Source organism: Theropithecus gelada, chromosome 6 (assembly GCF_003255815.1).
Source record: "Theropithecus gelada isolate Dixy chromosome 6, Tgel_1.0, whole genome shotgun sequence".
Lineage (NCBI taxonomy): Eukaryota > Metazoa > Chordata > Mammalia > Primates > Cercopithecidae > Theropithecus > Theropithecus gelada.
The window spans coordinates 75,897,298-75,924,029 of NC_037673.1; the positions used below are offsets into that span (position 1 = coordinate 75,897,298).

The window sequence follows — 26,732 nt, forward strand, 5'->3', positions numbered from 1 at the left end:
ACATGTCTGTAAGTATGGCCAGTATTTTTGCCAGTAGCACTTCTAGATAGTCTGGTTTTCTCACACTGAAGGTTGGAGAATCATGGAGCAATATGAAGGGCTTCTCATAAATCATAGGGATTGGAACTGCAAAGCTATGATAAGCTATTTAGTAGTAATGAGGGGAAATTGTCAGTTATATATAATAGTTAATTTGCCTCAGCTGTTTTCTGAATTATTTCTGTTCTACTAGATTTTACATAGACTGGCACTTTGACATTATTGGTGCCCATGTCTTTTTAGATGTGAACTCTGTGTGTGTGTGTGTGTGTGTGTGTGTGTGTGTGTGTGTGTATTTTGTTACAGAGGTAACGTACATTTGAAAAAACTAATGGGAAAGTTAAAGTCCCAAGAATAAAGAGTGAAAGTAACTGTCTCAAATTAGTAATTTTTAAATGCTTTTGAAAATATCTGTGGTTTGATTCTGAGATCACTGGTTTTGAATACCATTAAATGTTCAAATAGATGATTTATGAGGTCCCTTTGTAACTCAGATAGTATGTCATTCTAAGCTGTAACCTGTTGAGAACAGTGTTTTAAACAAAATTACCTCTCCATATTGCAAAGGATGCCCCCTTATTCATATAAGGCAAAAAGTTAGCAGTTAATCATGTCCTTTATCATTTGTATGTCTTTTAACACTAATGTCTTGTATTTTTTTCGAATCTAGACCCACTGTCCTTCAAATAACTTAGTTGCCTTTTTAGAATTACAAAATATGTTTGTACTAGCAAGAATATGACTACTTTGACTTAAGTCTTTAAAGCAGCTAATGTTGGGTATGTGGTGCTTCTTTAGAATTTTAAGGAAGTGTATTTGTGTAATAGACATTAAAGAGATTAGTTTGCTTAAGACCTAACTTGAGAACTGAAGGTTACAAATGTGTCTGTGTGTTATCACTATAGAAATAGTCTTGCCTTCTTTCCTTCAGAATCCCTGCTGCGTTGCCAGCAAGGTCTCTTTTCCTTTTTGGTGTCCAGTATTTATGGTGCTCTAAAGAAAGAACATAGTTAGGTAACCAACCTCATGTCCCTTCCCTTTTTGTGCATTAGTTTCCCTGACTCTATCTGTATATTTCTTTTATCATGCTGAACCAAGAACTCTAAAAGTTTACGACCATTCATAAATTAGCACAATTGAATATTAATTATGAATGCCTTAGAAGTCTTTAGTTCTTTGTATTTATCTTTAAATTATCAGAAATTTATAGAGTTCTAACCAGTTATCGTAATTTTCCACCCCCTATAATTTTGCAGAAACAAGATGTATAATGAAAAGATTAAATACTTTGGAATCAGACAAGCCTAGTTCCAAATCTGTTTCACCAATTATTAACTTAGCCACTAGGAACAAGTTGATTCATTTCTGTGTCTCAACTTTCTCATTTATGAAATAGTATAGACACACTCATTAGGTTGTTGCTGGATTTAAATAAGATAATGTATGTATAGTTCCCAGTTCAATGTAGCATCTAGTAGATACATAGATAAACAGTAAGTGTTAATATTATCTCTTGGCTGGGTGTGGTTGCTCATTCCTGTAATTCCAGCACTTTGGGAGGCCAAGGTGGGCAGATCACCTGAGGTCAGGAGGTTGAGCCCAGCCTGGCCAATATGGTGAAACCCTGTCTCTACTAAAAATACAAAAATTAGCCGGGCGTGGTGACATGTGCCTATAATCCCAGCTACTTGGGAGGCTGAGGCAGGAGACTTGCTTGAATCCTGGAAGCGGAGGTTGCAATGAATCGAGATCGCACTGCTGCATTCCAGCTTGGGCAACAGAGTGAGACCTTGTCTCAAAAAAAAAAAAAAAAAAAAAAAAAATTATCTCTCTCCCTTAAGAACTGATTGGATGATATTTTTACATAATGTTTGTTTGTAGAATGAGAATTGAAGGTAATAAATTCAATAATTTGGGCTTTTTTTTTTGTTATAGTAACCAGTTTTCCTTTCTTATGTATAGCATATCCTGCTCCTCTAACAAGTATCAGAGGCCGAAAATCTCTTTTTGGAGAAATAGGACACACTATTATGAACTTACTTGTTGTGAGTAATTGAACTATTTTATTAGGTGTTTTTATACTGTTACTTTAAAACTTTATTTAGCAAAGTTTACACATTTATATTTTCCTACTTTAATTTGCCATGTTTGGTATAATGACCATTCATTTACAATAAATCCTAATTATTTTAACATATTAGTGCTCAGTTTTTGATGAATTGCTTTTTTAGAACGTACTATCTCCTCATGTATGTGTACCTGATTCTAATTGCCTTTTGATTCATTCTCCTGCAGTTCTTGGATGTTTAGGTAATGTAATAACTCTATACAGACCTCTTAAAGTTATTGAAACTTTTGTAAATGTATTAGTAAAGTCAGTCAGTCTTGTGATTTTGAGCAAATTATGACCTTAGTTTTCTTGTTTATAATAGGAAGTGTTGGATTAGATGATACCTAAAGTTCCCTTCCACTTATACTTTTTGTAATTTTGTGTTTCCCTGTTACCATAGAAAAATATTTCAGTGGACTCACTTGTATTTATCCATGCGTAGTTTGAAGACCTTTTCTATTTTGGAAGTTCTGTAACTAGAAAGAGGAGATACCCTAAATACTACAAAATTTTTCCTGAGAATCATATTGTTTATTACTGTTGTGGAGAAGGATTTCTTAAAGAAGGATTTAATGGATGGAAAAATGCTCATGGTTAGTAGTTTATGGTAATGCGATTATTCTATGTAGGACCTTCGAAATTACCAGTATACCTTGCATAATATAGATCAACTATTGATTCATATGGAAATGGGAAAAAGCTGCATAAAAATACCACGGAAAAAGTACAGCGATGTAAGTATCATTGTTTTATTCAAATGACAATTATTGAACATTAGAGTTCCTTAGAATTGTGTCACGTTAAATTTTTTGTTTTGAATTAGACTATCTAATGTATTATGGCAACAAACATTGTTTTTGAAATTATAGAATTTGTTTGCTAGTAAATAATCTGATCATATTTTTTTTCTTCTTACTGTTTTATTGAGGTGATTACTGTTCAACTGAAGTGATTTTATTTTAAAACATTTGTTTCTATAACATTCCCAGGGAGTTGTCCAGACCAAAGCTTGACGATTATGAAGCTGGTCAGGAACGTGGCTCTTAGAATAGGCATACAATGTTAAAAGTGTTTCTAAACAAATGTTGTTTTTGGTTTTTTCCAGGTAATGAAAGTACTAAATTCTTCTAATGAGCATGTCATTAGCATTGGAGCTAGTTTCAGTACAGAAGCAGATTCTCATCTAGTGTGTATACAGAATGATGGAATTTATCAAACCCAGGCCAACAGTGCCACTGGCCATCCTAGAAAAGGTGAGCATCATGGTTCCTAGTGCTAATTTACAAAACCACCTCAATTAATAGAATTCCTTTCAAGGGGGAAATATATGTATATTTACTTATTTGCTGAATTGTTGGTGATAAAACGGTATGCTTTGAAATTTTAGCTACACAACAGATTTTAAAATTGCTTCTAATTTTTGTTTTTCTCTTGGACTGCATTAGGCTTACAGACTTGGAAGACTGTATTCCTTTTGATATCTTTAGGTTTAGTATATCCCATAGGGTAGGAGTCTTTCTTTGAGTAGTTTCTTTCTGAAATAAGGTATTTCTTTTCACATTTGTTCACTTTCTGCTCTGACTCCTCTTAGTTTGGGGAGCACAGGGTGATAAGGGTAAGAATGATTTATAAAACATAACAAGCAGCATCTGTGAATGACATTACTCTCGGTTCTGGCTGAATGGCTTCAGTGATTGCTATGATTACCAAACCCTTGCAGTAGAAGGCCTAACAAATTGAAAGTCAAATGGAAGCATTTCATAAAATTAATACATTATTATAGGATAACATGCTTAAAATAGTCTTGACATCCTGGCTGCTAGTAAAATTTTTTCCTCTGCTTATAAAAGTAATATATACTTATTTGTAGTAAGCTTGGAAAATACATTTTGAAAAGTAGTAAAAGAGGCTGGGCGTGGTGGCTCACGCCTGTAATCCCAGCACTTTGGGAGGCTGAGGCAGGCGGATCACGAGGTCAGGAGATCGAGACCATCCTGGCTAATACGGTGAAACCCCATCTCTATTAAAAATACAAAAAATTAGCTAGGTGTGGCGGCACGCACCTGTAGTCCCAGCTACTCGGGAGGCTGAGGCAGGAGAATGGCATGAACCCGGGAGGCGGAGCTTGCAGTGAGTCGAGATCATGCCACTGTACTCCAGCCTGGGTGACAGAGCGACAGATCGAGACTCCATCTCAAGAAAAAACAAAGAAAAGTAGTAAAAGAGAAAAGTGCCAAGCTATGGTCACTATTGACATTTTACTGTATATCCTTCTTATATTAACATATATGTTAAATAGATGATTTTATACTGGATAGTTATACTTTTATATTGTACTTTATCACTTAACATGATATTGGCATTTTTGCCACTAAAATTTAACAACTTTTTAATATTTATTTGCTGAATATGTATATTTTTACGTGGTAAAATTTAAGTTATTAATATATATAGTGAAAAATCTCCTTTCCTCCCTTGACCACCCAGCCATCCTCTTACTTTCCCTACAGGCAACCAAACCAGTGTTATCAGTTCTTATACATCCTTTCAGAGACATTTTTGTTTTAATATATATTTAAGAAATACACACACACATCTATCTCTTTCTTCCACTTTTTTAGACAAGTCCTAATATTTGCTCCATTCTATACCTTGTTTTTTTGTTGTTGTTAACACACTTTGGAGATTATTCTATGTTTGTGTATAAAGAGCTTTTATATTCTACAGAACTTTCCATTTTATATGTTGTATGTCATTTAACTGTCCCTTATTGATGGACATAAGTTGTTACCAATCCTTAGGGGCTATTTATAAAAACGCTATAGTGAATAGTTTTGTACACATGCTGTTTTGTACACATTTGAACCTATCTGTAAGATAAATTCCTAGAAGTGGAATTGGTGTGTCAAAATTACATTTACTTGTAATTTTAATAGAAAAATGCCAAGTTAGGGCTCCAGAAAGACTGTTCTGATTTGTGCTGTCACCAGTAGTGAATGTTTGATTTCCTACACCCTCAGTAATATAGGCACAAACATTTAAAACAGTATAATACTCCATCAATTGTTAATAAAACTATTAAATTATTTATTTAATAAATTTATTAATTTATTAAATATAAGTTTATTTATTTATTTATTTGAGACAGAGTCTCGCTCTGTCGTCCAGGCTGGAGTGCAGTGGCACGATCTCGGCTCACTGGAACCTCCACTTCCTGGGTTCCAGCAGTTCTGCCTCAGCCTCCTGAGTGGCCGGGATTATAGGTGCCTGCCACCACTCCTGGCTAATTTTTGTATTTTTAGTAGAGATGAGGTTTCATCATGTTGGCCAGGCTGGTCAGGTGATCCATCCTTGACCTCAGGTGATCCACCCTTGACCTCAGGTGATCCGCCCTTTTTGGCCTCCCAAAGTGCTGGGATTGAGCCACCAATCCGGTGGCATGAGCCACTGCATCCAGCCGCATTAACTTACTTTAATGTAATATTTTATCTCTCTTTTTTTTGTTTTTATAATTAGTTTTCTAGTGTAAGTTGTGTGGGTATAACATTTATTGAGTACTTATGTGCATATCCACATTCTGCATTTAACAAATGTGTAACATAAAAATGAGCAGTTCAAAACAAATAATTGTTGTATTTCTTGATCAGTGACAGGTGCAAGTTTTGTGGTATTCAATGGAGCTCTAAAAACATCTTCAGGATTTCTTGCTAAGTCCAGCATAGTTGAAGGTATGAATTTCATTTTTAATGATGTTTTAATGTAGAGTAATTTTTCTGTAACCTTTTAAAAATATATTTGATATTTACACAAGAACATATGTAAGTTATAAAGCACAGTACCACAAACTTATGAAATCAATCAGCACAAGAAGTAGAAGACTTACCTCTCTCTTCTGCCTCTCCCCAGGAATTAGTGACTAGACTGAATACGGTGTTTATCATTCTCTTGCTTAATTGTTTTTTACTTTGTATATACATCTGCCTAAACAACATATTGTTTATGCTTATTTCAGAGATAAATAAAAGTGAAATCATTCTTCACATAGTTATGTGGAATTCCCTATTTTCATACATGAGTTTCTAAAATTTATGCATGTTGTTTCTTACAACTATAGCTTATTCATTTTAAATGCTATTAAATATTTTGTGACTGTAAGACAATATATTCATCTCCTGATCATGAACTTCTGGGTTGTTTCTCTTCTAAGAATATATTCAAGAGTTTCTCTAAAATATATATGCAAGAGTGGAATTTATGGGCTAATAGATTAGTAAATGTTCACTTTACAAAGTATTGCTAAGTTGCTTTCCAAATTGGTTGTACCAATTTACATTACCATCAGAATATATAAAATTTATGATTGGTCTACATTTTCTCCAAACATGATATTATCAGACTGCTTAATTTGTGTCAATCCTGTAGGTGTCTCTGAATATAGTCATAATTAGCATATCCCTAATTACTAATAAGCAGAGCATCCTATTACGTATTTATTGGACATGCATGTTGCCTCTTCTGTGAAATGTCTGTTCATATCTTTTGCCCTTTTTTCTATTGGATTGTGCATCTTTTTCTGACTGACTTGTAGTTACACAACTTTATGTATTTTATATTCCTCCTCTCCCATTTGTAGTGTCTTTTAAAATAGAAGTTGTCATTTTAATACAGTATAATTTATGACTCTTTTATGGCTAATGTTTTTTATGTAAGAAGTCTATGATATGGTTTTGAAAGATATTCTCCTATGTTGTCTTTGAAGATTTAAAGTTTTGCCTTTCACACTTAAGTCCCTAATTTATCTGGAATTTAATTTTGTGTGCTGTGTGAGGTAGAGAAATCCAGTGACTTTTTTTGTCATTTGAATAGGGGTTGATCCAGCATCAGATATTGAATTTTCCCTTTGCCCTAGTAATTGTTAATGCTATCTCTGTCACATAGCATGTTTTACTTGCACAATAATCCATTTCTGGGCTATATATTCTTAGCTTTTGTTTTGTTTTAGTCCGTTTGCTTAACTCTGTACCAATTCCATACTATTTTATTATTATTGTAAACATTTTCACTTTTACTATGAAAAAATCAAGCATGTATAAAAGCAAAAAAGGATAATATGATAAACATTAATGGAACCATCACCCACCTTTGACAATTATCAATTTATAGCCAATCCTACTTTATCCATACTCCTTACCTACTCTCCTCTCATTGTATTATTTTTATTATATCATTTCATTCACAAATAATATATATTTCTAAAAGAAAAAGTATTTTTTAAGAAACGTAAGCACAAAACTACAGATTAGGCATTCCAAATCCAAAAATCTGAAATCTGAAATGCTTCAAAATCCTAAACTCTTTGAGCGCTGACATGACACTCTATAGAAGTGCTCATTGGAGCATTTCAGATTTCACATTTCAATTTCAGATGCTCAACTGCCAAGTATATAATGCAAATATTCCAAAATCCAAAAAAAAAAAATCTGAAATCTGAAACACTTTTGGCCCTGTGCACTTCTGATAAGGGACACCTGTATTATCACACATAAATATTATATCAATAATTCCTGTATATCCAATCAGTAGTCACATTACCCCGATTTTCTCACTTCTTAAAATGTTTGTTCAAATCGGTATCCAAATAAGATCCAGTCACTGCAAATAATTATGTCTACTCTTTTACTTATGAGTATTTTCAGTTTTTTTTTTTTGTGATTACTTCATCTTAATCAATTTGGGCTGCCATAACAAAATACAACAGATTGAGTAATGTAAAAAACATATATTTATTTTCTCACAATTCTGGAGGCTAGAAGTCCAAGATCAAGGTGCCAACAAGGTTGGTTTCTGGTAAGGCTTGTCTCCTTGGCTTGTGGGTGGCTGTGTCCTTACATGGCCTTTTCTCTGTGTGCACTCTCAGAGCTCCAGTATCTCCTCTTCTTATAAGAACACTAGTCCTAGGCTGGGTATGGTGGGTCACGCCTGTAATCCCAGCACTTTGGGAGGCTGAGGCAGGTGGATCTTTTGAGGTCAGGAGTTTGAGCCTGGCCACCATGGTGAAACCCCATCTCGACTAAAAATACAAAAATTAGTTGGGCATAGTGGTGGGTGCCTGTGATCCCAGCTACTTGGGAGGGTGAGGCAGGAGAATCATATGAACCTGGGAGGCAGAGGTTGCAGTGAGCCGAGATCGTGCCATTGCACTCTAGCCTGGGTGACAGAGTGAGAGACTGTCTCAAAACAAACAAACAAACAAACAAACAAAAAACAAAAAAACACCAGTCCTTTCAGATTAAGGCCTCACCTTTATGACTTTATTTAGCTTTAATTACCTCCTTAAAGGCCCAACTCCAAATACAGTTATATTTGGGGGTTAGGGCTTCAACATACGAATTCTGGGGGAACACAATTCTGTCCATACATTTAGATTTTCTAATTCTTTTTTAATCAATTATGTTAATATGTGGCTTTCTAAGTGTGTTAGTCCGTTTTCACACTGCTATGAAGAACTGCCTGAGACTGGGTAATTTACAAAGGAAGGAGGTTTAATTGGCTCACAGTTCAGTATGGCTGGGGAGGCTTCAGGAAACTTACAGTCGTGGTGGAAGGTGAAGGGGAAGCAAGGCACCTTCTTCACAAGGCAGCAGGAAGGAGAAGTGCTGAGTTAAGGGGGAAGAGCCCCTTATAAAACCATCAGATCTTGTGAGAACTCACTTGCTATCATTAGAACAGCATGGGGGAAACTGCCCCCATGATCCAGTTACCTCCACCTGGTCTCTCCCTTGACATGTGGGGATTAATGGGGATTACAGTTCAAAATGAGATTTGGGTAGGGACACAAGGCCTAACTATATCATTCTTCCCCTGGCCCCTCCCAAATCTCATGTCCTCACATTTCAAGACACAAACATGTCTTTGCAACAGTCTCCCAAAATCTTAACACATTCCAGCATTAACCCAAAAGTCCAAGTCCAAAGTCTCATCTGAGACAAGGCAAGTCCCTTCTGCCTATGAGCTTGTAAAATCAAAAGCAAGTTAGTTACTTCCCAGCTACATTTAGGGTACAGGCATTGGGTAAATACACCCGTTCCAAATGTGAGAAATTGGCCAAAATGAAGGCACTACAGGCCCCGTGCGAGTCTGAAATCCAGCAGGGCAATCAAATCTTATACCTCTAAAATGATCTCCTTTGACACCATGTCTCACATCCAGGTCATGCTGATGTAAAAGGTGGGCTTCTACAGCCTTGGGCAGCTCTGGCCCTGTGGCTTTGCAGGGTACAGCCTCTCACAGCTGTTTTCATGTGCTGGCGTTGAGTGTCTGGCACTTTTCCAAGCACACAGTACGAGCTGTTGGTGGATCTACCATTCTGGGGTCTGGAGTATGGTTACCCTCTTCTCACAGCTCCACTACGCAGTGCCCCAGTGGGGACTCTTTGTGAGTGCTCCAACCCCACATTTCCCTTCTACACTGCCCTAGCAGAGGTTCTCCGTGAGGGCTCCACGCCTGCAGCAAACTTCTGCCTGGACCTCCAGGCATTTCCATGCATCCTCTGAAATCTAGGTGGAGATTCCCAAATCTCAGTTCTTGACTTCTGTGCACCTACAGGCCCAACACCACCTGTAAGCCACCAAAGCTTGGGGCATGCACCTTTTGAAGCAATGGCCTGAGCTGTATGTTGGCCCCTTTAGCCATGACTGAGACACTGGGCACCAAGTCCTGAGACTACACAAAGCAGTAAGGCCCTGTACCTGGCCCACAAAACCATTTTTCCCTCCTAGACCTCCAGGCCTGTAATGGGAGGGGCTGTTGTGAAGGTCTCCGAGATGCCCTAGAGACATTTTCCCCCATTGTCTTGGGGATTAATGTTTGGCTCCTCATTACTTATGCAAGTTTCTTCTCAGAAAATGGGTTTTTCTTTATTGCATTGTCAGGCTGCAAATTTTCCAAACTTTTATGCTCTGCTTCCCATTTAAACATAAGTTTCAATTCCAACGTATCTCTTTGTGAATGCATAAAACTTAATGCTTTTTAGAGCCCCTAAATCACCTCTTGAATGCTTTGCTGCTTAGAAATTTCTTCTGCCAGATACCCTAAATTATCTCTCTCAAGTTCGAAGTTCCACAGATCTCTAGGGCAGGGGCAAAATGCTGCCAGTTTCTTTGCCAAAGCATAGCAACAGTCACCTTTATTCTCATTCCCAACAAGTTCCTCCTCTCTATCTGAGATCACCTCAGCCTGGACTTCATTGTCCATATCACTATCAGCATTTTGGTCAAAGCTATTCAACAAGTCGCTAGGAAGTTTCAGACTTTCCCACATCTTCCTCTCTTCTTCTGAGCCCACCAAACTGTTCCAACCTCTGCCTGATATGTAGTTCCAAAGTCACTTCCACATTTTCAAGTATCTTTATAGCAACACCCCACTCTGTGTGGTATCAATTTACTGTATTAGTCCGTTCTCATGCTGCTATATAAGGACATACCCGAGACTGGGTAATGTATAAAGGAAAGAGGTTTAATTGTCTCACAGTTCAGCACAGCCTCAGGAAACTTATGATCATGGCAGAAGGTGAAGGGGAAGCAAAGCACCTTCTTCACAAGGCGGCAGGTAGAAGTGCTGAGCTAAGGGGAAGAGCCCCTTATAAAACCATCAGATCTTTCTAGAACTGTCTCATTATCACAAGAACAGCATAGGGGAAACTGCCCCCATGATTCAGTTACTTCCACCTGTTCTCTCCCTTGACATGTGAGGATTATGGGGATTAGAATTCAAGATGAGATTTGGGTGGGGACACAAAGCCTAACCACATCACTAAGAATTTATCCATTTCATTTATGTTATCTAATTTGTTGGCATAGCATTCTTCGTAGTACTCCCTTATAATCCTTTATTTCTGTGATGTTGGTAGTAATGTCCCCTCATTAATTGCTGATTTTAGTAATTTGAATCTTCTTTTTTTCTTGGTTATTCTAGTAAAGGTTTGTCAATTACATTTTGTTTCTCTGTTCCTTCCCTACTGTTTTTTTGTGTTAGATATTTTTTTTGTGTTAGATATTTTCTAGTGTGCCATTTTAATTCACTTGTCATTTCTTTTAATATTTTTGTTTAGTTATTTAATAGGCATTACAGTTAATACCTAAATGTTTTAACAATATAATTCAGATAAATACCAATTTAATTTCCATAGTATATAAAAAGTTTACTCCTGTTTATCATTTCCTCTCTCCTCCTTTGTGTTGTTATTGCCATACAAACTACGTGTTTATACATTATGTGCCCATCAACACTGATTTATAATTATTGATTTATGCAGATGTTTTTTAAATGAGAAGAGGAAAGAGTTACAACCCAAAATACATTTATGTTCTTATATATTAACCTATGTAGTTACCTTACCTATTCTTTTATTCATGTGCATTCAAGTTACTGTCTAGCATCCTTTTATTTAAGTGTGAGGGACTCCCTTTAGTAGTTCTTGTACTTGAGATGCGCCAGCAACACGTTTTCTCTGTTTTTGTTTATATGGGAATGTGCTAATTTCTTCTTCATTTTTGAAGAAGAGTTTTGCTGGATGTAGACTTTCTGGTTAATAATATTTTTCATTTAGCACTTTGAATATGTCTTTCCACTGTCTTCTGGCCTCCGTGGTTTCTTTTTTTTTTTTCCTTTTCTTTCTTTCTTTTTTTTTGAGACAGGATTTAGCTTTGTCACCCTGGCTGGAGTGCAGTGGCACAATCACAGCTCACTACAGCCTTGACTCTTGGGCTCAAACGACCCTCCCATCTCAGCCTCCTGAGTAGCTGGAACTACAGACATGTACCACCATGTCTAGCTAATTTTCTTCTATTTTTTGTAGAGACAGGATCTCACTGTGTTGCCCAGGCTGGTCTCAAACTCCTGGGCTCAAGCATTCCTCCTGCTTCACCCTCCCAAAGCATTGGAATTATAGGCATGAGCCATTGTGCCTGGCCTCTACATAGTTTCTGATTAGGAAGTCAGCAGTTAATTTTATTTGAAATCCTTTGTATGTCATGATTTGCTTTGTTGCTGCTTTCATGTCACTCTTTGTCATTCACAATTTGACTATGATGTGTTTAGGGCTGGATCCCTTTGCGTTTATAGTGTACTTGGAATTCTCCGTGATTCTTAGATGTTCAGATTAGTGTTTTTCATTATGCATATATTGGTATTCTTTTTTTTTTTTTTTTGAGATGTAGTTTCCCAGTTGTTGCCCAAGCTTGAGTGCAATGGCGCGATCTTGACTCACTGCAACCTCCGCCTCCCGGGTTCAAGCGTTTCTCCTGCCTCAGCTTCCCGTTAGCTGGGATTACAGGCGCCCACCACCACGCCCAGCTAATTTTTTGTACTTTTAGTAGAGACAGGGTTTCACCATGTTGGCCAGGCTGGTCTCGAACTCCTGACCTCAGGTGATCCACCTGCCTCAACCTCCCAAAGTGCTGGGATTACAGGCATGAGCCACTCTGCCCAGCCGCATATGTTGTTATTCTTGATGATATACCCACAACGTCTCTGAGGTTCTGTTCATTTTTCTTCTTTTTTCTTCCTGTTCATCAGACTGGGTAGTCTTAGTTGGTCTCTTTTCAGATTCACAAATTCTTCTGCCTAATCAAATCTGTTGTTGAACTCCACTAGTGAAGTTTTCATTTTAATAGTAATTTTGAACTCCAGAATTTGTATTTTTTTCTTATAATTTTGTAATTTATATCATTTCATTGATACTGTTTGGTTAGACATCATTCTCATACTTTCTTTGATTCTTTAGACATAGTTTCCTTTAGTTGTCTGAGCATATTTACAATAATTGATTTATACCCTTTGTCTAGTAAGTGTAATGTCTTTGTTTCCTTACGGACAGTCCCTGTTACTTGCTTTTCCCTTCGTATATAGGCCATATTTTCCTATTTCTTTGGATAAAAGGGTTTCCTATAAAGCTGTGTAACTGAGATACTCTGGAGGATGACATTAGTGAAAGTTGCCACACTGAAAACCTCAAAAAATACTCTGCCCCATAAAAGGAATGAGGAAACTGGCAAAGAATCAGAAGCAACTCTTTCAGAACTCTGGAAATTAACCAAAAGTTTATAGCAATTGGGGATGGTTTATTAAAGAAAAAAATGACAGAATCTTGGTAAGAATAGCAAGCTTTCTGTTATTTTAACTTGCCCTATACCTATCCTCTCTTCTGCAGCACAGCAGAATCCTTGAAAACCAGCAGGCTTATAGCCAATGGTGGGGGCAGTAAGGGGTTGGAGCTCCTTCAAAAACTTACTATCAGACGGTTGTCATTTGACTTCTCAGGTGGTTTCCTGGAAGACCCTACTTACAAGGCTGTTTTACTTGTCCTGACTCTAAGCTTACCCAGTGGGAAAAATCTTTTCTCAGGGAGCATTTGTCAAAATGGAATGATTATGCATACAGCAAGTATTTAACCAGCCTCTGTGGTTAAATAGAGCTGTGGATAACAATTGAGGCAAACAACAGGTAAATCTAAAGGTTAAAAGTAAAAGCTGGAGAATGCTATGTTGGTAAGGGGTCACATGCAAGTTGCAAGTACAAGGCTGTGCACATGCCCAGGAAAGACCTGGGAAGGTCCTATGTGTCCACCTCAGATGGACCTTGAGCCTCTGCACAAGCAGGAAGTGATAGCCAAGGTAGAGTTGTCCACTGCCTGACTTGAATGTTGAAGGCATGCCCTAACAAGCACATAGACCTTCCAGCAAAGACTAGGATAGTTACTGGTTTCAGGCATTTAAGGATATCTCAGTTCAATAATTAGACAACTAAGAAGCTAACTCAGCAGAGACTTATATGTATGACAAAGAATGCAGATTTTACAGAATTAGTTCAAAAAAGCCACATAACAACAAACAGCAACAAAAACAAACGGTGGAGAAGACAAAATCTGATTTCCAGGGTTGCCTCATTAATTACTTAAAATGTCTCATTTTCAACATAAAATTGCCAGATATGCAAAGAAACAGGAAAATATGGTCTATACGTGAAGGGAAAAGCAAGTAACAGGAACTGTCCCTAAGGAAACAAAGACATTACACTTACAAGACAAAGGGTGTAAATCAATTATTTAAAATACGTTCAGACAACTAAAGGAAACTCTGTCTAAACAACCAAAGGAAAGCATGAGAATGATGTCTAACCAAACAGAATATCAATGAAGTAATAGAAATGATAAAATTATAAGAAAAATATATAAATTCTGGAGTTCAAAATTACAGTAATTAAAATGAAAACTTCATGGTGGCATGCACCTGTACCCCAAGCTACTCAGGAGGTTGATGGCACCCATATGCTTTATTCTTCTTTTCAGTAGTGTCCTGGCCAGTGTAAATCCTTCGATTTTTCATATTAATTTCAGGATCAACTTGTCAGGTTTACAAAAGGTCCATGGGAATTTTTATTTGGGGTTGCATTAAATCATTAGCTTAATTTTGAGAAAATTGGCACATTTTCCATTTTCAGTGTTCCTATCCATATAGTAGACTCTCACCTTATTTCAAATCTACAGTTATGTGTTGCTTAGTGATGGGGATACATTCTGAGAAACGTTTCATTAGGCAATCTTGTCATTGTGCAAACTTCACAGAGTGCACTTACACAAACCTAGATGGTATAGTCTAGTGCATACCTAGGCTATATGGTATAGCCAATTGCTCCTAGTTTGTGAACCTGTACGGCATGTTACTGTTCTGAATATGGTAGACAATTATAATATGATGGCATTTGTGTATCTAAACATATCTAAACACAGAAAAGGCACAGTAAAAAATACTGTATTATAATCTTATGGGATTACTGTTGTATATGTGATCCCTCATTGACTGAAATGTTGTTTTGTGGTACGTGACTTTATGATTTTTGGTTTAGGCCTTGTATATATTTTCTTGATTTATTCCTTTACCTTATAGATTTTATTGCCGATGTAAATAGTATCTTATTAAATTAAAATTGTAATCTGTTTCTGGTATGTAGAAATAAATTTATCTCTGCATTTTTAAACTTATATTCAGCTACATTATATACTCTTATTTATAATAATTTATCTGTAGATTCTTTTAGACTTTTCTGTGTAGCTAAAATTATATAATCAAATTGTGTAATTTTGCTTTTTTCTTTGCAATTCTTATGCTCTTTATTTATTTATTTTGGTTACTGACTGGGACTCTTAATATAATAGAAGCAATAATCGTAAGCACACCTGTCTGGATCCATGTTTATCAATTAATACCTTTTAAGAAGTGAACTTTTATGATTCATTTTTATGTGCCATATCTGTCACTCTGATAATGGAATTTGAGAGATCCAAATATTTTTCCTCTTATTTCTTTTCTGTCTCTTTCTTTCTTTTTTTTTTTTTTTGAGACTCATTCTCACCCAGGATCTCATTCTTACCCAGGTGGGAGTGCAGTGGCATGATCATGGCTCACTGCAGCCTCAACCTCCCAGGCTCAGGCAGTCCTCCCACCTCAGCCTCCTGAGTAGCTAGGACTACAGGCACACACCACCACACCTGGCTATTTTGTTTTGTTTTGTTTTTTTGTAGAGACAAGGTCTCACTATGTCGTGCAGGCTGGGGCTTGAACTTCTGGGCTCAAGCGATCCTCCCATCTCAGCCTCTGAGTAGTTGGGATTACAAGCACATGCCACCATGCTTGGCTAATTAAAAAAAAAAATTGTAAAGATGAGGACTTCCTATGTTGTCCAGGCTGGTCTCAATCTCCTGGACTCAAGTGATCCTCCCACCTCAGCCTCCCCAAAATACTGGGATTACAGGTGTGAGCCATTGGCATCAGTCTGTTTTTGAGATACCATCTTTATATTTGTTTTTTATCAGCTTAACTATGTGTGCCTAGATCCCAGTCTCTCTTCTTCTAGGACTCTGTCACTGTGTGTGTGTGTGTGTGTGTGTGTGTGTGTGTGTGTCTGTGTCTGTGTACGCAAATATATGTACGTGTGTGTTAGATTGTTTTGCGTCATCCCATAGATTCTTGATGCTCTGCTCATTTTTTCTTCAATGTTTTTTCTTTGTGTTCTTCAGATTGGATACTTTCCTTTATTTATTCTGATTTTTCTTTATTTTCTCCAGTTCTTTTTTTGCTTTCTTTAGTCTACTGTTAAGTCTTTCCTTTGAGGTTTCAGTTTTAGTTAGATTGTACTTTCCTGTTCCAGAATTTCTTTTTGTTTCTTTTTCCAGTTGGTATTTCTCTCAAGATTTATTATACATTTATGTAGCCCATATTTGCTTTTTATTCTTTGAATGTGTTTCCTGTAGGTCTTTGAATATACATACATATGTGTGTGTGTGTGTGTGTGTGTATATATATATATATTTTTTTTTTGAAATGGAGTCTCTTTTGCCCAGACTGGAGTGCAGTGGCACGATCTTGGCTCACTGGAAGCTCCACCTCCCGGGTTCAAGCCATTCTTCTGCCTCAGCCTCCTGAGTAGCTGGGACTACAGGCGCCTGCCACCACGCCCGGCTAATTTTTTGTATTTTTAGTAGAGACAGGGTTTCACCGTGTTAGCCAGGATGGTGTCGATCTCCTGACCTCATGATCCGCCCGCCTTGGCCTCCCAAAGTGCTGGGATTACAGGCATGAGCCACTGCTCCCAGCCTGTCTTTGAATATATTTATTATAGCTCTTTTAACATTTTTATATGCTTAATTGGCCATCTTGAAGTTGGCTTCAGTTGCCGAAGGGGTCACATTTTCTCATTTCTGTCTAGTGATTTTTTTTTTTTTTTTGAGACAGGCTCTCACTCTGTTGCCCAGGCTGGAGTACAGTGGTACAGTCATAGCTCACTGCAGCCTTGAACTCCTGGGCTAAGTGATCCTCCTGCATCAGCCTCCTGAGTAGGTGGGACTGCAGGTGCACACCACCACACCTGGCTAATTTTTGAATGTTTTGTAGAGATGGGGTTTCACTGTGTTGTCCAGGCTGGTCTTGAACTCCTGGCCTTAAGAGATACTCCCTCCTTGGCCTCCCTAAGCACTGGGATTACATTTGTGAGCCACCACACCTGGCCTGTCTAGTAATTTTTGGTTGTGTATTTGTCATTGTTACATGCTTTAGAAACTAGATTCTAATTACATTTTGCTGAAGAAGGTTTGTTTATGTTTTAGTAGGCAGTTTCATGGTTAATAACCTTGACATTGTATAGATTTGATTTTTCACTTTATTAAGATGGATTTGTAGAAATCCTAAGGTGTTTCCCAGTCCCCACTAATTTGACAGTACTCAGTCTTCAAATCTATTTTGCCTATAGATTTTGTAAGGGCTTCGTTTTGGCTTGTCTACAATGTTTGTTAATCAGGTGTTAATAAAGTCTATTCACTTTGGTTGGTCCACATGACCAAATTCCCCAACATTATTTAACTTCTATTATTTCCATTCTGTTCCCCATGCTATAACACTATGCTATGTTTAAGCCTCATCTAGTCTCACTCTGTTATTGTGTCCCCAGTTCTAGTCCAAAGACTTCAAAGTCTTCCATGCAGTTTTCTAGTGCCCCACTCTTAAGTGTCCTGACTGCAGATTCTAGGCTTCACCGAACTCTTTATCTCTGAGTTCTCAGCCAATAGGGCCATTGTAGACTTAGTGGGTCACCTTGAAGAAATTATCCCCAGGCAGAGAGCCCAGGGCAGAGAGTAAGGACTCTCTGTCTGGGAATAATTTCCTCTCTGTGCCTGGAGATAACTGTGGGCTTAACCTCTTCAGATTCCCTCTAGGGATCTCAGTATTGCACTGCCTATTGTCCAGAACCTAAAAACAGTTATCTCATATATTTTATCTAGTCTTAGGGTTGGTTGTCATGAAAGGGCTATCTGGTACGAGTTATTTCATCATAGCCAGAAGCAGAAATTCTCATCTTTGTTTCAACCTTAAAAAAAAATTCTTAACTTTGCAAAATACTTATTTCCTAGTGGAAAACAACCATTAAGATGATTAGCAAATGATTTAAAACTTGAATCTTACACAGAACATATTTTGGTAGCAAATTTTATGGCTTAGATATACACATTGGTATTTGGCAAAAGAAATGTGAAACTTACTCTCATTTCTAGATGGCTTAATGGTACAAATAACTCCAGAGACCATGAATGGCTTGCGGCTAGCTTTACGAGAGCAGAAAGACTTTAAAATTACGTGTGGGAAAGTTGATGCAGTAGACCTGAGAGAATACGTGGATATCTGCTGGGTAGATGCTGAAGAAAAAGGAAACAAAGGGTAGGAATTTTTAAATTCTAAAATATAATTGATTTGAAGGGAAGTGCAGGATTAAAACATCCTATTAATAAAATTAAGTATTTTATGAACGAATCAATTTTTATACCATCAATTTAAATGCCTTTACTCAAATTAATGAATGCAATCTGTTTTTCAAACATGTACCTAACTAGCTTCATAAATGGTGGTGTGGTTTTTGGGCTAGGATGGTCTATTTGGGAGGGGCTTGATGATGAAACATCCATTGTGTAGCAGTGTGGGCTTGATGCCACAGCTGAGAAAAGCAAGACACTTTTTCTTTCAGATGGTACCTATTTTTGTCACATAAGTAAAAGATTCCCTTTGGAAGATATATACTGTATTATTTTGATTCACTATAAATACAAACAACTGAATTTAATAATATTTACATTAGAGGCCTTACAGATTATTACTGCCACTCCTTCCTCTCTTCAGTTACCCATTTTCTTTCTTTTTTTGAGATTGGCTAAGGGATCTGGAGCAAAGAAGGGAGAAGAGGGCTGAAGGATTCCAAAACAGAGTTTTTGAATTCATGAGGCAGCTTTTTTATTAGACTATCTAAGGTATTTTAAACTTCAGGTCTGAATTGGGCATATGAAAAAGGAGATATAATTTATTGATGAACAAAAAAAGATTACTACACAATCAAGAAATCTTGGTAAATGAATATGAACTACAGATTTAATTATTTTGTATATAATGGAGATATCTTCTTTTATATTTTTTCTCTTATTCTGTCTGTTCAAATCTAATAATTCATTTCAAAAAACACATTGGTGCCAATAATTCTATTGTATTATGTTTTATTTCATAGTGTTACCAGTTCAGTGGATGGAATGTCATTACAAGGATTTCCAAGTGAAAAAATAAAACTGGAAGCAGATTTTGAAACTGATGAGAAGATTGTAAAGTGTACCGAGGTAGCTAAGAAAGAAGGTCCCTTTACATGCTGTGTTTCAGTATGATTTTTGTTCTTTGGAGATTGTGCATACTCAATCTCTAAATATTTATGCGTAGCTTATTATACTTTTTATGCTACACTTTGAGACACACACATTTCCACCCCAGACTTTTATACACCAGAATTGGATTTCCATAGGGTTAGTTCAGGCTATCAAATGGTGGTACTGCCTACCATCTGTGTTGCCAGCATTGCCATCTTAGTACTGTAATATGTTACTTGACCATATTTTCATTTTCCTCAGATATTATGAAAAATAAGATATTTTATTGTCATTTATTTATAATCACCATTCACATATGAAAGTTATTTTTTCATGCTTTAGTATTTTCTTTAAATTAGAGGATATGAAACTATAGACCCCCAACTCCTTAGTCTACCTCCTTATTCCCCCTCATATTTATTTCTTATGCATTCTTTGTGATTTTATTACATGTGCAAAATAGAACCTATAGAGAATATAGGCACAATGGAACATGATTTGTTTTATCTTAACTTCATATAGGTGTTCTTTACAGGATAGACTCATACTGATTTAATAAGGCTTTCCTTGCTACAAATTAACTTCAGGCAAAAATTGCTGAGACGTTTCCATATTTACCATAACTTTTGGTTTTATGTTTTTACTTATAGTACAGATCAAGCTATTGATATTGAATTCTCACAACTAATGATTTTCATGGTACTTTACATTGGAATTTAATTAAACTTGAATTGAAAGCAGCAATTGTTGCATTTTAAAGTTACCTTTAATTTTAATCATGACTTGTTGCCTAATTAAATATATTTCAGGTGTTCTACTTTCTAAAGGACCAGGATTTATCTATTTTATCAACTTGTTATCAGTTTGCAAAAGAAATAGCCATGGCTTGTAGTGCTGCCCTGTGCCCTCACCTGAAAACTCTGAAGAGTAATGGGATGAATAAAATTGGACTCAGAGTTTCCACTGACACTGATATGGTGAGGCCTGTTTTTGTGATGTATTTTTGAAATGAATGTATTGCATATTAAAATAGTGAAGTTTTTCTTCAACCTTTTGAGATGAAAGAGAATGAAAATTGTTGAGCATCAAATGTGTGCTACACACTTCACATATATTATCTGTATTAATCTCCACAACGGGTCAGCAAACTTTTTTCGTAAAAGAACAGACAGTAACTATTTTGGACATTGTAGGCAGTATGGTTTCTTTCACAACTACTCAACACTACCATTATATTGGGAAAGCAGCCATTCACAGTATGTAAACAAATAAGTGTGGCTATGTTCCAGTGAAATTTTGTTTACCCAATGGGGCCAAGTTTGGCCTGTAGGCCATAGTTTACTGAACCTTTCTCCATGACTACTCTGCCTTTTATAGGTAGGTTTTTAAATTTACTTATTCTGATTAGATTCTATATGTACATGATTTAAAATCTTAAAAGTCTAAAAGTGTATATATAACAGGACCACCTCACTGAATATTTGCAGAGAGCAGCATTCACACTGTATTCTATGTAACTGGTGGACTCGAGATAATAACTCCAGACTACAATGTAAATGGTTCCCAGTAGAGTTGTATAAGGCAACAGCCTTGGAAATGTCTTTCCTACTGTTGACATCCAACCCATCAGTTCACCTCCATACTTTTCTTTATCCTCCCTCTCCGGCCAAGCAATCAGTGTTACTCATTTCTTATGTATTCTTTGTGATTTTATGCATGTACAAGCAAATAAGTGTGTGTCCTCCTTTTTCATCTCCCCCTTTTACAGATTTTTTACCTTTTTTAATATATCTTAAAGATATTAGTACTAGTATACATTTTTTTAAAAAGTGGCATAGTAGTTGATTATATAAATGTACCATAATTTATCTAACTCGTTATTCGTGCATATTTGACATATGTTGATAGACATTCAGGTTGTCCACAATATTTTGCTTTTACATAGTATAAGTATATCTATAAGGAGAATTCTGAGTAGAATTTCCAGGCCTGAGTATATACTCAATAGATGTTACCATATTATCCCATATAGAGGTTATGTCAATTTATATTTATTTCCTCCAGCAATTTGTGAGAGCTCTTTCCCCCACATCCTTTTTTTGAGACAGAGTCTCATTCTGCCACCCAGGCTAGAGTGCAGTGGCATGATTTTGGCTCACTGTAGCCTCTACCCCCTGGGTTCCAGCAGTTCTCCTGCCTCAGCCTCCCAAGTAGCTGGGACTACAGGCATGTGCCACCACACCTTGCTAATATTTGTATTTTTAGCAGACATGGGGTTTCACCATGTTGGCTGGACCAGTCTTGAACTCTTGACCTCACGTGATCCGCCCACCTTGGCCTCCCAAAGTGCTGGGATTATAGATGTGAGCCACTGCACCTGGCCTCCCCCACATCCTTATCAAAGAAGTATATAATCAAACTTTTGAACTTGGACAATTTGATAGGTAAAAACTAATACCGCGTTATTATTAATATTATTACTTTTTAAAGAGATGGGGTCTCACTGTGTTTCCCAGGCTGGTCTTGAACTCCTGGGCTCAAGCAATTCTCCTGCCTCGGCCTCCCAAAGTGTTGGGATTATAGGTGTGAGCCACCACGCCTGGCCCCCGGTGTTATTTTAATGCATATTTCTCTTAACAAGGAGTGATAATCATTTTGCATGTAAAAACAATTGGTTTTTCTTTCAACTTTCAGTTCAAATCTGTTAGGAAAATATTTCTAATTTTTTAGGAATAGGAATATTTATTTTCCTAACAGATTTGAACTGAAAGTTCTCTTCCTGACATCCAAGTAACTCTTTCCAACATCCAATATAGATTTTCAAATCAGACTTCATTAGAATAGTTAATCTAAACATGGGTGAGTTCATATGCTGAAGGTTTGCTTTTCTTCAGCCAGGATATGTTTTACTCATAGTTCTCACTGGAAAAGGGGTTTTGTTTTTATCTCACTATTAAAAGCCCTCTTTTCAAGGAAGCACCCACTATTTGTTATTTGAGTAAGCACTGTAAATTTTTTTTTAGCCAAATGTATTAAAACGTAATTTGCACCAACGTTAGAGTCTAATTTATTGCAATAACAAATTTGAAATTTAAGTATTTTTAATACCATGGGGTTTTTAATTTAAGTAGTGTCGGCAGTTATTCAAAGCTTAATCCCTCTAATTTATTATGTGTTCATTTAGAGGAAACATAAAGTATGACATAGTGGAATTTTATCTTTATGATATATGGGGAGGGACAATTATAATTTATGTAGTAGACAGATAAAAGATACAGGAGAATGTAGAATTTTTAAAATAAATATATCAATATTTTATTTAACATGCTTGAACTGATATTTTAAAATATTTCACTTATTTTATATTCACATTCTGAGCTAGACAAGATTGCTCATTTTCTTATCAAGATGTTTTTTTTTTTTCCAGGTTGAATTTCAGGCAGGATCTGAAGGCCAACTTCTGCCTCAGCATTATCTAAATGATCTTGATAGTGCTCTGATACCTGTGATCCATGGTGGGACCTCCAACTCTAGTTTACCATTAGAAATAGAATTAGTGTTTTTCATTATAGAACATCTTTTTTAGTGAAAGAATGTGCCGTATTACATATTGCAACCTGATTTGTTAAAACTAACTCCAGCACTAAAGCTGAAATGCCACAAACACTAAAAGTATAAATATGTCTGATTTTTGAAACACATAAGCTTTACTCTTTAGGCAGGAATGATCTTTTCAAATCATTAGCACAATATTTAAATATCTAAAAATTTAAGAGATCCATACTTTTTGAAGCTTTACAATTAATTTAAGTACTAAAAAGACAAAGATTTCTTCTAAGAAATTTGTAGCATTTACTGTGTTATTTAAATGCTAAGCCAAAGTATCTGCACTTAGGTATACCTCTTTATGCCAATAATGATTTTAATGAGGCTCTTTTCAGATGTAACCTTATGAAGGAAATATCTGTTTTGTGTATATGCCAGTTAGAATACTGGTTTCTAAAGTCTGTCAAAATTGTATTTCAGTGGCACAAAAACCAGTTTTGAGATCTTAGACTTACAATTCTTTGAATAAAGCTGATAACTTATTTGTATAATTGGAGTGGAGACCTACCTCCATAATTAGATAAACTCTTTTTGGATTAAAATCAGAATTTTGCCTTTTTTCTTCTCAAATTATTACATATGTATGTATTATATATCCATATATATATAGTTTTTCCTGATTAAATGGATATTAAAATAATTGTGGGTGCTTCAGGACTTTTTGCTTCTATATTTAAGTATATTGTTTTTATAGCAAGAACATATTCTGAATGTGTTTTATAAATCTTTAATAATTTATATATAGGTAATATTTTTGTATCACAGTGCATTATTTTTTTCCTCCTTTCCTTCCAAAGTATACCACTGTATTTACCACTTCTAAGAGTGACTGACGACAGGCCAGATGACCCTTGAAGTAGTCATTATGTAGCAATAAATGAAGCCTGAAACAGGTTTTTTTACTTCCACTTTAATCCTTAGAAATTTCTTGGCAACTCAGCATATTTTCACTGACACCAATGTATAAGTATAAATTTAAATGAACTGATTACTTTTGCATATTTTAAATTCTTTATATGGTAGTTATTTTTTATAACAGGATATTAACATAAGTTAAATCCTATGTATTTGAAATTGTTACAGAGCTTTCCTCTTCAAACATCAAAAAAGTGGGGGGCATACTGTAGTCCTGTCATTTATGTAAAAAATTTAATCATTATTTTGATGCTTTAAATATTCTTACGTGTAATATGTTTTTGTATCAAAAACACTGATATATTTCAAGAAAAATAAATTATGTTAAATAGCCCTGTTTTAAGAAAAATATTTATGAAGCATCTCAACTTGAAGATCAAGTCAAAGTTATAACTCAGGATCTGAGGTCTCAAGCTAGGAGAGACTGAGAATTTTAATCAGTTTGGGCATATAGTTTGGACTGAATCACATCTGTAGTACTAGCCAAAGACAATTTGGAGGAGAATATCAGCCTTCTGGAAGTAGCTACTTCATGAACAATGTAAAGTGTTGCAGATATTCACTAAAATGACAACCTGTTATAATTTGTGAAATGTATTGAAATGGTGTAAGATGAAAACAATTGCATATCAAACCCAATTTATGTTTTCTTAATATAGTGTGTGTATTCTGCCGTGTAAGTAACTGCACAGTCTTAAAATAACCAAATGGTAGAGGGCTGTTCCATGATGGAATAGCTTTGGATTTGTTTTCTTAAAATCTCTACATTCAATAAAAATTGGAATTACGTGCCTGAAGTTTGGAGGCACATTTTGAAGTATTCTTTGTAGATATATAGTATGTTTCTGAATGTTACTTATTTGGTCATTGGTACGTAATTTGAAATTTTAATTTTTTAAGAGTGAAGAAATAGAATAGTTCTTTGTACTCAGTCTGCAATGATCTATTTTTGGCTTATGTCTTTTAATACTACTCTCTTTCTCTGAATTTTGAAATATGAAGTAAAAGCTAGCCCATCTGTTTTATGCAGCTGTTCAACAAACTTTGTGTGTTTTTATACTTGCTACATGCAGAGCACTTTACCAGGTTTCTAAGCAAAAATTTCTAAAAATGATTAATTGTTCTGACAGAATTAGACATAGTTCTTTATCAACATTTATGGATTCCATGCCACAAGTAGTATGCGCTTAAGTGCAGAGTATGACAACAAAAAGAGTAGGATTTGGCCATGTAGGAACAAAGATTCAATTGTGGGAAACTTCCTGTTTCTGAAAATTGCATGCTTGGATATTTACATCATGTTCCTGTTGAAAACAATTCCTGATTAAAATACAAGAATAATCTTAAATCATCAAAGAGATTTTCCAGACAATAAGGAATGCCTAGTCCAAAAGTAAAGAGAATAAGAGAAGCGAGCATGGATCCTTACTCTGACAACCTTATGAGTGAGGGGGACAGAAATTAAAGTTCAGGGCCCATATAAGGTGATGCATATAACAGGAGACCCTCCACACAATAGGCTGAAATCCCCAAATAGTTTCACCTTTAGGATGATAATGAATCAGAGGTGGAAGAATCAATGTAAAAGAACAGGCAAGTTTGGAATTGCCCCAGTGATCTAAAGAATCTTAAGCACTGAACTTCCTTTAAGGTGTTCCCACACTAGTAATGCCTCCGGGTGACAGAGAAAGTAAAATGTAAATACTTTCCATGGAAAATAATTTCACTGTAGTCCTCAAATTACTTTTCAAATATGTCTAGTAACACATAGTAAAAAATAAGTAGTCATATAAGGAAACTAGATTCTAGAGGCAAGAATTACTTGAAGCAATGAAAACAAACTCACAGATGTAGTATTAGATTTGTTTTATACACAGGTATTAGATTTGTTTTCTTTGCTCCGGCCACTGCACTCCAGCCTGGGCGACAGAGCGAGACTCCCTCTCAAAAAAACAAACAAACAAACAAACAAAAAGAAATAAAGTCAGATGTGTGAATGTACTTGCAGGAGATGGGAAACTATACTATAAAAAGTTGTGGAGCTAATCTGGGAAAGAACTGAATATAAACATTTCAAGAATATGCATTAAAAACTGCACTTTAAAACTCAGTAAATAGATGTAGTAGAACACAGCCAATCAGGGGTAATTTATAAACTGGAAGATAACTCAGGAGAAACTATTCACAGAGCAACATGGGAGACAGCTGGAAAAAAACAGAAGACCCATAGAGAATACAGTGAAAAATTCTAATGTGTTTCATTAGCTGTGAGGAGAGGTGAGAATAGGACCGAGCAAATACTTAGATAGAATGCAGAATTCTAAAAACTGATGAAAGACATGACCCCACACATTGTAGAAGCCAGACAAATCCCAAACAGAATAAACTAGAAAATCCACACATAGACACATAACAGGGCCAGGTGCAGTGGCTCACACCTGTAATCCCAGCACTTTGGGAGACCAAGGCAGGATGATCACGTGAGCTTGGGTTGAGACCAAAGTGAGCAACACAGAGAGACACTGTCTCTAAAAAATAAAATAATTTTAAAAAATAGCCAGGTGTGGTGGCTATGCCTGTGGTACCAGCTTCATGGGGGCTGAGGTGGGGGGATCACTTGAGCCCAGAAGGTTGAGGCTTCAGTGAGCTGTGATCGTGCAACAGAGCAAAACCTTGTCTCAAAAAACTAAATAAAAAGGAAAAAGAAAAAAGACATTTAACAGGACAACTGGAAATGCTAGCTGACAGAGAAAAAGAGTCCAAGGAGCAATTTGCTCTTTCTAGTCAGAGGACCAGAAAGGAGGTTGGAGGCTATGGGGCAAAACCGTTTTT

At 36.2% G+C, this 26,732-nt stretch overlaps 1 protein-coding gene across 1 annotated transcript in view; it reads left to right on the plus strand.

The window, feature by feature from the left end:
• Positions 1–24,938, plus strand: part of ZFYVE16 (zinc finger FYVE-type containing 16) — a 64,846-nt gene extending 39,908 nt beyond the window's left edge. Inside the window, exons 11-18 of the mRNA XM_025388972.1 lie at positions 2,002–2,084; positions 2,779–2,883; positions 3,255–3,402; positions 5,797–5,877; positions 18,252–18,414; positions 19,250–19,355; positions 20,189–20,356; positions 22,807–24,938. Of these exons, the coding sequence (XP_025244757.1) occupies positions 2,002–2,084; positions 2,779–2,883; positions 3,255–3,402; positions 5,797–5,877; positions 18,252–18,414; positions 19,250–19,355; positions 20,189–20,356; positions 22,807–22,965 (1,013 nt within the window). The 3' untranslated portion in view covers positions 22,966–24,938. The remainder of the gene's footprint in view (positions 1–2,001; positions 2,085–2,778; positions 2,884–3,254; positions 3,403–5,796; positions 5,878–18,251; positions 18,415–19,249; positions 19,356–20,188; positions 20,357–22,806) is intronic.
• Positions 24,939–26,732: the final 1,794 nt, after the last annotated feature.